We start from the raw sequence: 17,711 nt of genomic DNA, 5'->3' as shown, positions 1-17,711 counted from the left end.
AATGGCCGAGCAGGATTCGAGACAAACGACTGACATTGTTCGCCAGCTTATCACCAGCGTAAAACAGCGTAAAACGAATTGTACCCTTCGTCGGTAAAGTGTTTGCTCAGAGACTCCTAAACACGTTGCTATGCTTCGCCAGTTCATTCCAGTCTCACGAAGCTGCTCTATCAGCTCCTTCGTAATGTTATAGGCTGGTCTTCCTCCTGTACTTGTGCAATATGTGACAGACCTCTCCTCCCTTTCACGGGAGCTTGACGTAATCAGAATGTTAGAGAGATGTCTCAATAATACAGCTAAGGAATCTACCAAAACTCCAAACAAATCTCCCAATGATGAATCACCTGCAACACTTTGTGACAGCGATATAGCGACAAGTACCCTTGTATGTTCATCAAGCCTTCTTTCACAGATTTCTAATCCTACTAGGTCAGAAGCATTATAAACTGTAACAGTTCTACCGATGGTGTTGCTTAGAGAAATCAGAAACTCTCTTACATCGTCCAAGCTTAACTGATCGGCCATCCTGTCGGCCATTTTGTTTGATCAACGCAGAACGTGAACCGCTGAGCGGTACTTACTCGCTGGCTCGAGAAAACCTAATCGATAATCTCAAACGGTGATTAAAATTCTCACACATTGATTACAGAAGCTCCAAAGGTTGGTTTGAACTCATACCACTTTTGTCATGTTTGGCTTTCATGTTGCTGCATCGCTCTTTTTCGAATGGTGATTTCTCATTCTCGTATAGTAATTTCCTGATCTCACAAATCGATTACATTCTCGAATGGTGATTTCTCATTCTCGTATAGTGCCTTTTCATTCTCGAATTATGATTTCTAATTCTCTTATAGTGATTTCCCAACCTCATACATAGATTACTGAAACTCGATAGATGATTTAAAACTCATACCACTTTTGTCATGTTTGGCTTGCCATACACTAAACACAGTTGTGAAGGTGGCTTTTGAACTTTAGAGTTCGCATGTTTGTGAAAAGCGCAGTAAAGTCTCCGTGCAGTCAGTGAGGCCCCTGGATCAGGCGGGATCAACGGGCAGTTAACTGTCTGTTTTAGTATACTTCTGGTTTTCATACAATACAATATTTCTGTCTAGTGTAAATCAGCTCATTATACTCGTAGAACGACAACCATTTTTGGAATTTCTAGTTACGTCAAATTAGTTCACGTTATACTGTCACGCTATATTTTGGGGCACAGAGGGATTAGGGGAGGGGTACGTGGAAATAATGCAAATTGTTTCCTGCTTAGAATTAATGGCTAACTTGTCTATTTTTATTCATAATGGTGGAATTTAAAAGTTATTGTACAGCCCCCACTTAAAAATGGTACTCTTTTTTTTGGTTACGAAAGTCTTTCAGAAGGGTACAATGTTCTGAATGAGTTTATGTTTCAGTTTCACATGAGGTTCTGTCGCATGCAATGGTTGGCGACAAGGTTTTATGGTAGCCTGAATGTGTATAGCCGCCCCCTTCCCTCAGAAAAAATAGCCCCTTGGCAGCCCAGTTAAAAATCGCCTTTCGGCGATTCTTGTTTAGGTTCTTAAATAGGTTCTTATTTTTTGAAGAAAAATACATTGTAGCAGAGAGTATTTAGAGGTATTTAGCGCGTTCTTTATGTATGTAAATGCCATTGCATGCCATTGCAATTGCAGTGGGAGTAATACAGCACTAAAATCTCCAAAGAGGGTCCTGAATTTTAGCTTACCTTAGTCGCCTAAATGTACCGAATTTTTTTTACAGATTTTACAAAAGAAGACCCTGTTTCCAAATTTTAGGCTAAACAGGTCCTTTTGTAGAGGGGGGCTCACTCGCAAATTTTAGCTTAACAGGTTCTTAAAATCCACGTTATAAGTCGCCGGATTTTACTGTACCTGTTGCGACCAATTATGTGCAAATAGAACCCTAGGCTGCAACCTACCTTTCCATACGTTTCTGTAAGTCGTTGCCATATCACTCTGGGTGACAAACATCCAAATCGCAGAAAAGGGCTTAGATGGATGGCAGACGATGCCATAGATGCTGCATTTAACGGCACTTCTTCATAGTCATTCTTCACCAGCTGGATAAAAAAAAAACACACACACACACACACCAAATTGTTAGCTTACGCCTTACCAACCAACAACAACTTAGCCTTGCCTTTTACTCTGAAGAAAATAATATCTATACCTCCCCTTCCAACAGGACAAGTCTTCTCAGTGCCTCCTGCTCTCCTCCTTTCCACAGACCTGAACTTGTTACCAAATGGCTGTCCTTCACTCCAAGTTCGCTCAATCCAGGTACTCCGAATTTCACATGGTGATCAATACCTACTGGTGTCACACAAGAACCCATCAATTGTTTATCCACTGTTTCCACTGGCCCGGGTACATTGATTTCACTGTCTTCCACAACTCTCACAAAATCCTCAAACAGCATGGGCACAACTCCCTCGTTGGCATGTAAAATCTGGCCTGGCTCATACAGTGTGTGTGATGTTTTGCTCAAAACTTCAATTCCAGCATCCTCTGCTATTTTCCGTACAACAGCATCTCGCTGAGCACCAAAAGGCTCGCTGTCAGTTTCAAAACTGAGGCGCGATACTCCCCATTCGGAAAGCAGCTTTGGGAGAAGCTCCACATCCCTGCCGCGCACTACGAACAGACGAGATCCAAGCCGTCTAAGCTGACTATCCAGATCATGCAGGCATTCCAGCAAGAAGTTCCAACGGTTGGCAGAAATATTGCTCTGCCTAGCTGCCTCAGTATCCAATATATACACTGGGTAAAACGTGCCGCTTCCCTCCAGACATGAAAGTAAGGTTGGATTGTCATGGAGCCGGAGGTCTTTTCGGAACAAATGCACACTTGTGTGTCCTCTTACGTCCACTGTAGAAAACAAGACAAGTGCGATGAGTTAGTATTTTTGATGAGGTGGGAATCAGGCATCAATTCTTTCGAAAACCAACTTCTGTATTAAAATGCATCTACCTCACAGAATTGATCTTCAGCAAATATTACCCCTACAACACAACACCACCTCACAACCGTCCCACTACCAAAGCAAACTAACTGCCCATTTACCTGATCCGGTGGTGCCAGCCATCTCAGCCAGGTCTTTCAACCTCTGCACGCATACTCTCCTCTGTTCTCGGTGGTCAACTATTGGTAATGGATAATCCTTGCCCACCAAACATGCCGCCGCTTTTTGCACCGACTCTGGGGCTTTCCAAGGCTCAAAAACATACTCAGTGGGAAGACCACTCACTTCAGGCACGTATTTTCTGAAAAGGCAATCAAGGTTTTCATAAAATCAACCTCTCTTCCTTCTCTCGCAAACGAAACAAAACCATTGGAAACATGTTGCTCTACTTTACCTGACGTATTCTCCAGAAGGATCAATCTTCTTTCCAACTTCCACTGGACAGAACCATGGAATATGCTCCTTAACAAATGTACTTCCTGAAAGCCACAGCCAATTGCCTACGTTAAGACTCCATTCTGCATCCAGTTGAAGTTCGTCAAACACCTGAAGATGACATTAAAAAGGTTACTTAATGTTCTCCCGAAGCCCCAGAAGAGGCAAAAATCGCCGTATAGTCACTCAGCACGTGCAAGCTACTCAGACAAGATAATGTTCTAAGAGGGCAATAAATCGACGGTATTTCTTTTCTCATCACTTTTGGTCAATACAAATACCGTAAAATTCCGAAAATAAGCCCCCCCCAAACCGGTAAAGCAAAAACCCGTCCGTTAAATCCCCCCTCCAAATATACGCCCCGCGGGGGCTTGTACTTGGAAAATTGCCCTAAAATACAAAGGAAAACAAAGCAAAAACGGTAAATTTACTTCCAACTATAAGGCTAGCCCAATCGATTTTGAAACGCAAATTTCCATTCGTAGATAAGCCCCTACGAATATAAGCCCTTCCAAAAATAGATAAGCCCCTCAAAAATGCCTTTGAAAAATATAAGTTCCGGGGCATATTCACGAAATTTTACGGTAACCATATGATAAAAACATAACCCAAATGAAAGTAAATGGAGGTACCACTATCAAAACTGTTACTACTCGCTAAAACGCACTTAATTGCACTTTTTAGAGTCCCTTAAATATACTTTTCCCGGACGTTGGCGGGCAATACCAAGCTACAACTACTCCCAAAAATGCCTCAGCTACATGAAAGGGAGAACTGGTTCAGTAGTCCTTCAAGCTCCCTCAAACACACCAAGACATTAATTCTAAACCTTGAGTTGTTCCTCGTCTTTCCATACCTTATATCCCTCCTCCCAGTTGATCCATAGACATCCCCTTGTCAAAAAACATCCAACGGCTAGACGTGCCACATGAGGAATCCATCCTTCTACACGAAGCTGCCGCATTACTGCATCAATCCAAGGAAATCCAGTACAACCCTGATGGGCAATATAACAACAACACATATTCATAATAAATATACCTCACTTCCAGAATTTTTCTCACCTAAAAATCCAGCGATGGGAATGTAAAACAAATGAATCCTACCTGCTTCCATCTCTCCAGCCCTTCAGCATTTTCTTCCCACGGAAATTGAACACTGAGAGGGTTGTTCTCCATCTTATGCAAGCCAGGATTGCTAGCAGCCATCAAAAAGAAGAACTCTCGGAGAAGCAGGGATTGGTAAAACGACATTGGAGGCATTTTCCACTTTACCTGTTAAAAAAACAAACAAACAAACAAACAAAGAGTTAGTGCCCGACAGTAATTCTTCAGGTCATGAAGCATACCATACACATTCTCAATTTGACATCAATGCAGATAAGGCAAACGTCTAAAACCTTTTATTTAAGACATCTGAGAGACAACGATCATTACTAGCAATGAATTCTCTGACTACTCTATCAGCTACTTCAAAATACAGTCAAAACCTGCGACAAAAAAACTGCACTTTCACAAGTTAGCGTACATAGTTTCTTACATAAACACTTTGTCTTATTAGCAGAAATTATGGTTATTTAGGTTCTTTAAGGTGACTCGACCCAGTTTTTTTGGGGGGGTACCATCCTACTATGAAGCTCTCTGGTATCCCCACCTTTACTTTTATTGTAAGTCTAACACATACAATGGATAACCTATAGATCAATCTACAATATAACATAAATTTTTGGCGATCGGAGTAAATGTCACGTGGTTGACATTATCTTCTATAAGCCCAAACTTGAGTAAACATTGAAGATTTTTAGCGTTTTGGCTGAGTTTGTGCTTTGGGAGTTGTCTATTGTTTCTAGTCTGTCATTATACAGCATTCTGTTCAGCACGCGTGTAATGATCGCGCTAAATTCATCATTTTTTCACAGGTTTAATGCAAGGCAATAACTAAACCAACTTGTGACGGGAATATCTCGGTCAGCATTCGGAAGACAGCGCAGCGTGGTCATTGCACGCGTGCTGAACAAGAATGCTGTAAAATGACAGACTAGAAACAATAGACAACTCCCAAAGCACAAACTAAGCCAAAAAGCTAAATATCTTCAATGTTTACTCAAGTTTGGGCTTATAGAAGATAATGTCACAGTTTTTCAATGACCATAAAATTCAGATTCCGGGTAGTTAGTTAATCAATTGTCGCCCTGAAAAAATTTGAAGGAAAAAAAAACTACGAATTTTTAAGAAAATGCTTTTTTCGTGAGAAGGACTCTTAAACGCTGACAAACGTCAACAAATAGCGAAAACTATAATTTCTATATGTTTGCTTTGCTCCAAATCACGCGCATTAACAAGGCCCTAAAGCGTTTTGCTGACTTGCAAGGACCCATCTGTTATAAGGATGCCCAAACTAAAGACATGAATCTCATAGTTTATTAGATATAATCCGTGTAAAGTTTGCTTATCATTTTCGCATAAATTATGACCTAAATTTGGAAACCGCTGAATGTCTCGAATTGTGTCTTTGCGATTTTGGTAAAACTCTGTTCGGTGCAAGGCACTAATGCGCACTATGTGTAGCCGAGAGATTTTTACGAAAAAATGCCCGCAACAGCAGATTTTCGACTCAGACCTCAAAGGGGTGTGGCATTACAACCACGTGACATTTACTCCGATCGCCAAAAATTTTATGTTATATTGTAGATTGATCTATATGTTATTCATTCTATGTGTTAGACTTACGATAAAAGTAAAGGTGGGGATACCAGAGAGCTTCAAAGTAGGATGGTACCCCCCCCCCCCCCCCCCAAAAAAAAGTGGGTAAAGAAAAAGTAAATTGTACCTAAGAGTACTTAGGGGTATTTAGCGCTTTCCTCAGGCAGCGTGCAAAGAAAGTAGTGTCCGATAGCCCGGGGCTAGTGGATTTTGCTATCGGGCTAGTGAATTCTGTTTTTAACTTGCCCGACGGGCAAGTGATGTTTTATGAGGAGTTTGGATGACAGAAGAACAAAAACGTTTTGGGGCTAGTTGAAATGACGTCTGGGCTAGTAAATGCTAGCTTCAGCTTGCCCGAATGGCAAGCTGTAAAAATGATTTTCTTTGCACCCTGTCAGGTAAAACCTGCATACCATTTTAATTGCAGTTCGAGTAATACGGCACTAGTGTCTCCAAAGAGGATCCCGAATTTTACCTTATCTTATTTGCCTAAGTATAAAGAATTTTTTTGATACATTTTACAACACAAGAACCTGTTTCAAATTTTAGGCTAAACAGGCTTTTGTTTAGAGGGGACCTAACGCCCAAATTTTAGCCCAACAGGTTCCTAAAATCTGCGTTCTTAGTCGCGGCATTTTACTGTACCTGTTGAGATCGATTATGTGCAAATAGCAACCTAGGCTGCAACCTACCTTTCCATACGTTTCTGTAAGTCGTTGCCACATCACTCTGGGTGACAAACATCCAAATCGCAGAAAAGGGCTTAGATGGGTACCAGACGATGCCATATATGCTGCATTTAGCGGCACTTCTTCAAAGTCATTCTTCACCAGCTGGATAAAAAAACACACCAAATTGTTAGCTTACGCCTTACCAACCAACAACGACTTAGCTTTCTCTTTTAATCTGAAGAAAATAATATAGATACCTCCCCTTCCAACAGGACAAGTCTTCTCAGTGCCTCCTGTTCTCCTCCTTTCCACACACCTGAACTTGTTACTAAATGGCTGTCCTTCACTCCCAGTTCGCTCAATCCAGGTACTCCGAATTTCACATGGTGATCAATACCTACTGGTGTCACACAAGAACCCATCAATTGTTTATCCACTGTTTCCACTGGCCCGGGTACATTGATTTCACTGTCTTCCACAACTCTCACAAAATCCTCAAACAACATGGGCACAACTCCCTCGTTGGCATGTAAAATCTGGCCTGGCTCATACAGGGTGTGTGATGTTTTGCTCAAAACTTCAATTCCAGCATCCTCTGCTATTTTCCGTACAACAGCATCTCGCTGAGTACCAAAAGGCTCGCTGTCAGTTTCAAAACTGAGGCGCGATACTCCCCACTCGGAAAGCAACTTTGGAAGCACCTCCACATCCCTGCCGCGCACTACGAACAGACGAGATCCAAGCCGTGTTAGCTGACAATCCAGATCATGCAGGCATTCCAGCAAGAAGTTCCAACGGTTGGCGGAAATATTGCTCTGCCTAGCTGCCTCAGTATCCAATATATACACTGGGTAAAACGTGCCGCTTCCCTCCAGACATGAAAGTAAGGTTGGGTTGTCATGGAGCCGGAGGTCTTTTCGGAACAAATGCACCCTTGTGTGTCCTCTTACGTCCACTATAGAAAACAAGACACGTGCGATGAGTTAGTAGTTTTGTTAAGGTGGGAAGCAGACATCAATTCTTACGAGAACCAACTGCTGTATTACACTGTATCTACCTCACAGAATTAATCTTCAGCAAATGTTATACCTACAATACAACACCGCCTCACAAAAGTCCCACTACCAGAACAAACTATCTGTCTTTTTACCTGATCTGCTAGTGCCAACCATCTCAGCCAGCTCTTTCAACCTCTGCACGCATACTCTCCTCTGTTCTCGGTGGTCAACTATTGGTAATGGATAATCCTTGCCCACCAAACATGCCGCCGCTTTTTGTACCGACTCTGGGGCTTTCCAAGGCTCAAAAACGTACTCAGTTGGAAGACCACTCACTTCAGGCACGTATTTCCTGAAAAGAGAATCAAGGTTTTCATAAAATTAACCTTTCTTCTCGGAAAAGAAACAAAACCACTGGAAACATGTTGCTCTACTTTACCTGACGTATTCTCCAGAAGGATCAATCTTCTTCCCAACTTCCACTGGACAGAACCATGGAATATGCTCCTTAACAAATGTACTTCCTGAAAGCCAAAGCCAATTGCCTACGTTAAGACTCCATTCTGCATCCAGTTGAAGTTCGTCAAACACCTGTAGATGACATGCAAAACGTTAGTCAGGGTTCTCCATAGGCTCCTGCAGCGGGCAAAAATCGCCGTTGAGTCACTCTACTCAAACAAAATAGAGTTTTAAGAGGGCAACAAATCGATGATAAATCAATAGTTTGTTAAAAAAATCATATGACAAAAAAAACCCTAAAAGCAAGTAAAAAAATGTGCCAGTATTGCACTTTTTACAGTCCCTTAAAATATAATTTTTCCCGGCCGTAGGTGGGCAATACAAAGCCATAACTACTCCCAAAGGCGTCTAAGCTACGTGAAAGAAAGAACTGGTTCAGTAGTCCTTCAAGCTCCCTTAGACACACCAAGACCTTTTAAACTTTAACAGCGTGACTTGCTCTTCTTCTTTCCATACCTTATATCCCTCCTCCCAGTTGATCCACAGACATCCCCTTGTCAAAAAACATCCAACGGCTAGACGTGCCACATGAGGAATCCATCCTTCTACACGAAGCTGCCGCATTACTGCATCAATCCAAGGAAATCCAGTACAACCCTGATGGGCAATATAACAACAATACATATCATTGATAATTATCCTTCACTTGCAAATCTTTTCCACCTAAAAATCCAGCGATAGGAATGTAAACCAAATGAATCGCACCTGTTTCCATCTCTCCAGCCCTTCAGCATTTTCTTCCCACGGAAATTGAACACTGAGAGGGTTGTTCCCCATCTTATGCAAGCCAGGATTGCTAGCAGCCATCAAAAAGAAGAAATCTCGGAGAAGCAGGGATTGATAAAACGACGTAGGAGGCATTTTTCTTTCTACCTGTTGAAAAAAGGGGGAAAAAAAACAAGAAAAGTGTTAGTGCTTGGTAGCAACTCTTCAGGTATCGCCGCAACATTCCATACACAATCTAAGGTTCACAACAATACAGACAAGTGACAAGGATCATTCCTAGCAACAAATTCTCTGATTATTGTCCAGCTGGCATGAAGTGAAAGACTTAATTTTTTATTTCAAGTGTCGCGCTGGCCACTACACATTACCCATAGATGATTACGTCAAGCCTAACGGCACTCGTCTCACTCGCCACAGCTCTGATCAAAACGTACTAATTCCCAAGTGCCGCACAAAGCTCTCTCAATTTAGTTACTTTATCCGTATTGCTAATCTCCGGAATACGTTACCTGAATCCACTTGTACGCTTACTTCTCTTAATCAGTGTAAATCTCACGTACTCCAACGCTATCATTTGCCCTTTGCAGGTTTCCATCCACGTGGTACAAAACCGGCATATTGGGACGCAAAAATCACATTGGGGCAAGACCAACAAATGGCATGCATAATTCTAAATGGTAATTCCCTCTGTTTGTCTTGTCCCAGTGCGAAGTTTGCATCCCAATATGCCGGTTTCGTACCACGTGAATGGAAACCTGCAAAGGGCCTATTCTGCTGCTTTTCGTGGAACACGATCTGCGGCAAAATGCAGTAGGTCACGTTATCGTCTATTAGCAGGCAACTGCTGCTACTGAGACTTTTTATATCGGCTGCGGGAGTGATTCGCTCTTATCGTTTTTGGAAACAGGATTTTTACGGAGAATATTTTAATGTTAACATATTTAGTATTTGTGTATTTTCTTAAGGTGACTCGACCCAGTTTTTTTGGGGGGGTACCACCCTACTTTGAAGCTCTCTGGTATCCCCACCTTTACTTTTATCGTAAGTCTAACACATAGAATGGATAACATATATATCAATCTACAATATAACATAAAATTTTTGGCGATCGGAGTAAATGTCACGTGGTTATAATGCCACGCCCCTTTGAGGTCTGAGTCGAAAATCTGCTGTTGCCGGCATTTTTTCGTGAAAATCTCTCGGCTACACATAGTGCGCATTAGTGCCTTGCGCTGAACAGAGTTTCACCAAAATCGCAAAGACCCAATTCGAGACATTCAGCGGTTTCCAAATTTAGGTCATAATTTATGCGAAAATGATAAGCAAACTTTACACGGATTATATCTAATAAACTATGAGATTCATCTCTTTATTTTGGGCATCGTTATAACAGATGGGTCCTTGCAAGTCAGCAAAACGCTTTAGTGCCTTGTAAATGCGCGCGATTTCCAGCAAAGCAAACATATAGAAATTATAGTTTTCGCTATTTGTTGACGTTTGTCAGCGTTTAAGAGTCCTTCTCACGAAAAAAGCATTTTCTTAAAAATTCGTAGTTTTTTTTCCTTCAAATTTTTTCAGGGCCACAATTGATTAACTAACTACCCGGACTCTGAATTTCATGGTCATTGAAAAACTGTGACATTATCTTCTATAAGCCCAAACTTGAGTAAACATTGAAGATTTTTAGCGTTTTGGCTGAGTTTGTGCTTTGGGAGTTGTCTATTGTTTCTAGTCTGTCATTATACAGCATTCTTGTTCAGCACGCGTGCAAAGACCGCGCTTGGCTGACTTCCGAATGCTCACCGAGGTATAATAATTTTGGTACAGTGAGACAGGCCATCGCGTGATACATAGAGGTTTAAGTCACAATTTTTAATCAATTCTCGTGCTTCTTGTGCCTTTGCAAAAAACTCAAGAAGTGCTACACACTAAATCTACTTACTATTAAAAAATATCATTTTTTCATAGGTTTAATGCAAGCCAATAATTAAACCAAGTCGTGACGGGAATATCTCGGTGAGCATTCGGAAGTCAGCCAAGCGTGGTCATTGCACGCGCGCTGAACAAGAATGCTGTATAATGACAGACTAGAAACAATAGACAACTCCCAAAGCACAAACTCAGCCAAAACGCTAAAAATCTTCAATGTTTACTCAAGTTTGGGCTTATAGAAGATAATGTCACAGTTTTTCAATGACCATGAAATTCAGAGTCCGGGTAGTTAGTTAATCAATTGTGGCCCTGAAAAAATTTGAAGGAAAAAAAACTACGAATTTTTAAGAAAATGCTTTTTTCGTGAGAAGGACTCTTAAACGCTGACAAACGTCAACAAATAGCGAAAACTATAATTTCTATATGTTTGCTTTGCTGGAAATCGCGCGCATTTACAAGGCCCTAAAGCGTTTTGCTGACTTGCAAGGACCCATCTGTTATAACGATGCCCAAAATAAAGAGATGAATCTCATAGTTTATTAGATATAATCCGTGTAAAGTTTGCTTATCATTTTCGCATAAATTATGACCTAAATTTGGAAACCGCTGAATTTCTCGAATTGGGTCTTTGCGATTTTGGTGAAACTCTGTTCAGCGCAAGGCACTAATGCGCACTATGTGTAGCCGAGAGATTTTCACGAAAAAATGCCGGCAACAGCAGATTTTCGACTCAGACCTCAAAGGGGCGTGGCATTATAACCACGTGACATTTACTCCGATCGCCAAAAATTTTATGTTATATTGTAGATTGATCTATATGTTATCCATTCTATGTGTTAGACTTACGATAAAAGTAAAGGTGGGGATACCAGAGAGCTTCAAAGTAGGATGGTACCCCCCCAAAAAAACTGGGTCGAGTCACCTTAAAGGGCACACTTAATTTGGAGCCTCGCCCCGTTGTGTGTCCCGCACCTTCGCCTCTCGTTCTTGTGACTTCTTCAAATGTATAATTTTTCCTAGTGTTATTTTAGCATTGTAATCATGGTGAAAGCGATTAAATAAATAAATAGATAGATAGATAAATAAATCAATAAAATATTATGTAGTAGCTGTTACTACAAGTTATGTGCAAATAGCAACCTAGGCTGCAACCTACCTTTCCAAACGTTTCTGTAAGTCGTTGCCACATCACTCTGGGTGACAAACATCCAAATCGCAGAAAAGGGCTCAGATGGGTGCCAGAAGATGCCATAGATCCTGCATTTAACGGCACTTCTTCAAAGTCATTCTTCACCAGCTGGATAAAAGAAAACCACACCAAATTGTTACCTTAAGCCTTACCAACCAAAGCTAACCAACAACAAGTTAGCTTTGCCTATCAGTGCGAAGAAAATAATATTTATTATTTATCATACCTCTCCTTCCAACAGGGCAAGTCTTCTCAGTGCCTCCTGCTCTCCTCCTTTCCACACACCTGAACTTGTTACTAAACGGCTGTCCTTCACTCCCAGTTCGCTCAATCCAGGTACTCCGAATTTCACGTGGTGATCAATACCTACTGGTGTCACACAAGAACCCATCAATTGTTTATCCACTGTTTCCACTGGTCCAGGTACATTGATTTCACTGTCTTCCACAACTCTCACAAAATCCTCAAACAACATGGGCACAACTCCCTCGTTGGCATGTAAAATCTGGCCTGGCTCATACAGTGTGTGTGATGTTTTGCTCAAAACTTCAATTCCAGCATCCTCTGCTATTTTCCGTACAACAGCATCTCGCTGAGTACCAAAAGGCTCGCTGTCAGTTTCAAAACTGAGGCGCGATACTCCCCACTCGGAAAGCAACTTTGGAAGCACCTTCACATCCCTGCCGCGCACTACGAACAGACGAGATCCAAGCCGTGTTAGCTGACAATCCAGATCATGCAGGCATTCCAGCAAGAAGTTCCAACGGTTGGCGGAAATATTGCTCTGCCTAGCTGCCTCAGTATCCAATATATACACTGGGTAAAACGTGCCGCTTCCCTCCAGACATGAAAGTAAGGTTGGGTTGTCATGGAGCCGGAGGTCTTTTCGGAACAAATGCACACTTGTGTGTCCTCTTACGTCCACTATAGAAAACAAGACACTCGCGATGAGTTAGTAGTTTTGTTAAGGTGGGAAGCAGACATCAATTCTTACGAGAACCAACTGCTGTATTACACTGTATCTACCTCACAGAATTAATCTTCAGCAAATGTTATACCTACAATACAACACCGCCTCACAAAAGTCCCACTACCAGAACAAACTAGCTGTCTTTTTACCTGATCTGCTAGTGCCAACCATCTCAGCAAGCTCTTTCAACCTCTGCACGCATACTCTCCTCTGTTCTCGGTGGTCAACTATTGGTAATGGATAATCCTTGCCCACCAAACATGCCGCCGCTTTTTGTACCGACTCTGGGGCTTTCCAAGGCTCAAAAACGTACTCAGTTGGAAGACCACTCACTTCAGGCACGTATTTCCTGAAAAGAGAATCAAGGTTTTCATAAAATTAACCTTTCTTCTCGGAAAAGAAACAAAACCACTGGAAACATGTTACTCTACTTTACCTGACGTATTCTCCAGAAGGATCAATCTTCTTCCCAACTTCCACTGGACAGAACCATGGAATATGCTCCTTAACAAATGTACTTCCTGAAAGCCAAAGCCAATTGCCTACGTTAAGACTCCATTCTGCATCCAGTTGAAGTTCGTCAAACACCTGTAGATGACATGCAAAACGTTAGTCAGGGTTCTCCATAGGCTCCTGCAGCGGGCAAAAATCGCCGTTGAGTCACTCTACTCAAACAAAATAGAGTTTTAAGAGGGCAACAAATCGATGATAAATCAATAGTTTGTTAAAAAAATCATATGACAAAAAAAACCCTAAAAGCAAGTAAAAAAATGTGCCAGTATTGCACTTTTTACAGTCCCTTAAATATAATTTTTCCCGGCCGTAGGTGGGCAATACAAAGCCATAACTACTCCCAAAGGCGTCTAAGCTACGTGAAAGAAAGAACTGGTTCAGTAGTCCTTCAAGCTTCCTTAGACACACCAAGACCTTTTAAACTTTAACAGCGTGACTTGCTCTTCTTCTTTCCATACCTTATATCCCTCCTCCCAGTTGATCCACAGACATCCCCTTGTCAAAAAACATCCAACGGCTAGACGTGCCACATGAGGAATCCATCCTTCTACACGAAGCTGCCGCATTACTGCATCAATCCAAGGAAATCCAGTACAACCCTGATGAGCAATATAACAACAATACATATCATTGATAATTATCCTTCACTTGCAAAATCTTTTCCACCTAAAAATCCAGCGATAGGAATGTAAACCAAATGAATCGCACCTGTTTCCATCTCTCCAGCCCTTCAGCATTTTCTTCCCACGGAAATTGAACACTGAGAGGGTTGTTCTCCATCTTATGCAAGCCAGGATTGCTAGCAGCCATCAAAAAGAAGAAATCTCGGAGAAGCAGGGATTGATAAAACGACGTAGGAGGCATTTTTCTTTCTACCTGTTGAAAAAAGGGGGAAAAAAAACAAGAAAAGTGTTAGTGCTTGGTAGCAACTCTTCAGGTATCGCCGCAACATTCCATACACAATCTAAGGTTCACAACAATACAGACAAGTGACAAGGATCATTCCTAGCAACAAATTCTCTGATTATTGTCCAGCTGGCATGAAGTGAAAGACTTAATTTTTTATTTCAAGTGTCGCGCTGGCCACTACACATTACCCATAGATGATTACGTCAAGCCTAATGGCACTCGTCTCACTCGCCACAGCTCTGATCAAAACGTACTAATTCCCAAGTGCCGCACAAAGCTCTCTCAATTTAGTTACTTTATCCGTATTGCTAATCTCCGGAATACGTTACCTGAATCCACTTGTACGCTTACTTCTCTTAATCAGTGTAAATCTCACGTACTCCAACGCTATCATTTGCCCTTTGCAGGTTTCCATCCACGTGGTACAAAACCGGCATATTGGGACGCAAAAATCACATTGGGGCAAGACCAACAAATGGCATGCATAATTCTAAATGGTAATTCCCTCTGTTTGTCTTGTCCCAGTGCGAAGTTTGCATCCCAATATGCCGGTTTCGTACCACGTGAATGGAAACCTGCAAAGGGCCTATTCTGCTGCTTTTCGTGGAACACGATCTGCGGCAAAATGCAGTAGGTCACGTAATCGTCTATTAGCAGGCAACTGCTGCTACTGAGACTTTTTATATCGGCTGCGGGAGTGATTCGTTCTTATCGTTTTTGGAAACAGGATTTTTACGGAGAATATTTTAATGTTAACATATTTAGTATTTGTGTATTTTCTTAAAGGGCACACTTAATTTGGAGCCTCGCTCCGTTGTGTGTCCCGCACCTTCGCCTCTCGTTCTTGTGACTTCTTCAAATGTATAATTTTTCCTAGTGTTATTTTAGCATTGTAATCATGGTGAAAGCGATTAAATAAATAAATAGATAGATAAATAAATCAATAAAATATTATGTAGTAGCTGTTACTACAAGTTATGTGCAAATAGCAACCTAGGCTGCAACCTACCTTTCCAAACGTTTCTGTAAGTCGTTGCCACATCACTCTGGGTGACAAACATCCAAATCGCAGAAAAGGGCTCAGATGGGTGCCAGAAGATGCCATAGATCCTGCATTTAACGGCACTTCTTCAAAGTCATTCTTCACCAGCTGGATAAAAGAAAACCACACCAAATTGTTACCTTAAGCCTTACCAACCAAAGCTAACCAACAACAAGTTAGCTTTGCCTATCAGTGCGAAGAAAATAATATTTATTATTTATCATACCTCTCCTTCCAACAGGGCAAGTCTTCTCAGTGCCTCCTGCTCTCCTCCTTTCCACACACCTGAACTTGTTACTAAACGGCTGTCCTTCACTCCCAGTTCGCTCAATCCAGGTACTCCGAATTTCACGTGGTGATCAATACCTACTGGTGTCACACAAGAACCCATCAATTGTTTATCCACTGTTTCCACTGGTCCAGGTACATTGATTTCACTGTCTTCCACAACTCTCACAAAATCCTCAAACAACATGGGCACAACTCCCTCGTTGGCATGTAAAATCTGGCCTGGCTCATACAGTGTGTGTGATGTTTTGCTCAAAACTTCAATTCCAGCACCCTCTGCTATTTTCCGTACAACAGCATCTCGCTGAGTACCAAAAGGCTCACTGTCAGTTTCAAAACTGAGGCGCGATACTCCCCACTCGGAAAGCAACTTTGGAAGCACCTCCACATCCCTGCCACGCACTACAAACAGACGGGATCCAAGCCGTGTTAGCTGACAATCCAGATCATGCAGGCATTCCAGCAAGAAGTTCCAACGATTGGCGGAAATCTTACTCCGCCTAGCTGCCTCAGTATCCAATATATACACTGGGTAAAACGTGCCACTTCCCTCCAGACATGAACGTAAGGTTGGGTTGTCATGAAGCCGGAGGTCTTTCCGAAACAAGTGCACACTTGTGTGTCCTCTTGCGTCTACTGCAGAAAACAAGACACGTGTTGTCGTTAAACTATTTGGTATGAACACTTACATCACAAATCTGTGTTATTTTCCTCACCAAAGTTTACCTGCCAGAAATGTTACCCCTACAACACAAGACCAATCTATTAATCAATATCAATCAATAATTTATTTACCCATGTAAACGCCTAAGAGCACAAGTGCTCGTTCAAAATACGCACGTGCATTAAAACTACAGTTATAATAAAAATCTAGTGTTAAAAAATAATAATAATAATGAAAATATATATACATACAATCTATAATCTATGTACACATGAATATAAAAAATTATAAAAATTCCAAAAAAAATTAATTAAAAATATAAAAAATTACAGCTGAGTTGACCTTAGCTTAGACTTAAAAATATTAATATTATCGGCCAGCTTGACATCTTTTGGAATTTTGTTCCATATATAGTTGAGCGCACTTGTATGTGAAAGAGTTCCTCATAAAATTAAGATTAAATTTGGGAACGAAAAGATTAACACCATTTCCTCTTAAATTGTAAGACGTCTCTCTTATGCTAAAAAAGTCTTTAATGTATTTCAGCCCTATAATCCTAATGCATTTAAATAATAGGATCAGAGATTGCGGTTTTTTCCTTCACTCTAAAGTGTCCAACTTACATATATTTAAGAGTTCTTGGTAGGACAATGATTTCCCGTGCCCTGTCAGAGTCCTTTATATATAATGATTGGCGTCTTCAATTTTATTGGCCTAGACTTTCCCCACCCCTAACAGGAGGGGACTACAGTGTTCTAGATGTGGTAGAAACGTCCATAGGTACAAAATGCCTAATTCTCCTAAGTGCGCCGGTCTTCACATACGTCTTTTTTAGCTGACTAGAAATATGCTCCATAAAATTTAACATGCTATCAAGTTCCACGCCCAAGATTCTGATAGAGGGAAGTTTAGTAACGCCAGAACCATTCAAAGTTAAGTCAAAATTATACTTGCAGGGACCGATCGGAAGGGCTTGTGTCTTGGCATTGTAGTACAACCTTTTTACTAGGAGTGCAAACAACTTGACCAGGGTGCAAAGAAAATCATTTTTACAGCTTGCCATTCGGGCAAGCTGAAGCTAGCATTTACTAGCCCAGACGTCATTTCAACTAGCCCCAAAAACGTTTTGTTCTTCTGTTATTCAAATTCCTCATAAAACATCACTAGCCCG

General features: G+C 41.3%; 1 protein-coding gene across 2 annotated transcripts in view; it reads right to left on the bottom strand.

Moving 5' to 3' along the window:
* LOC140947361 (uncharacterized) overlaps window positions 1–17,711 on the bottom strand; it is a 49,686-nt gene that overhangs the window by 18,252 nt on the left and 13,723 nt on the right. Inside the window, exons 8-28 of one of the 2 annotated variants that reach the window (XM_073396435.1) lie at window positions 16,603–16,620; window positions 15,815–16,512; window positions 15,556–15,696; window positions 14,346–14,513; window positions 14,096–14,236; window positions 13,561–13,712; window positions 13,274–13,473; window positions 12,381–13,078; window positions 12,122–12,262; window positions 9,013–9,180; window positions 8,764–8,904; window positions 8,228–8,379; window positions 7,941–8,140; window positions 7,048–7,745; window positions 6,812–6,952; window positions 4,524–4,691; window positions 4,274–4,414; window positions 3,377–3,528; window positions 3,084–3,283; window positions 2,191–2,888; window positions 1,940–2,080 (exon numbers count right to left, since the gene is read on the bottom strand). In XM_073396435.1, coding sequence (XP_073252536.1) covers window positions 1,940–2,080; window positions 2,191–2,888; window positions 3,084–3,283; window positions 3,377–3,528; window positions 4,274–4,414; window positions 4,524–4,691; window positions 6,812–6,952; window positions 7,048–7,745; window positions 7,941–8,140; window positions 8,228–8,379; window positions 8,764–8,904; window positions 9,013–9,180; window positions 12,122–12,262; window positions 12,381–13,078; window positions 13,274–13,473; window positions 13,561–13,712; window positions 14,096–14,236; window positions 14,346–14,513; window positions 15,556–15,696; window positions 15,815–16,512; window positions 16,603–16,620 — 5,357 coding nt within the window. The remainder of the gene's footprint in view (window positions 1–1,939; window positions 2,081–2,190; window positions 2,889–3,083; window positions 3,284–3,376; window positions 3,529–4,273; window positions 4,415–4,523; window positions 4,692–6,811; window positions 6,953–7,047; window positions 7,746–7,940; window positions 8,141–8,227; window positions 8,380–8,763; window positions 8,905–9,012; window positions 9,181–12,121; window positions 12,263–12,380; window positions 13,079–13,273; window positions 13,474–13,560; window positions 13,713–14,095; window positions 14,237–14,345; window positions 14,514–15,555; window positions 15,697–15,814; window positions 16,513–16,602; window positions 16,621–17,711) is intronic. The other variant, XM_073396436.1, reaches the window with a different exon arrangement.

Source organism: Porites lutea, chromosome 9 (genome assembly GCF_958299795.1).
Source record: "Porites lutea chromosome 9, jaPorLute2.1, whole genome shotgun sequence".
In the NCBI taxonomy this organism is placed as follows: Eukaryota; Metazoa; Cnidaria; class Anthozoa; order Scleractinia; family Poritidae; genus Porites; species Porites lutea.
The sequence above is the reverse complement of the archived record's forward strand: the minus strand, read 5'-3'. Positions and strand labels throughout refer to the sequence as shown.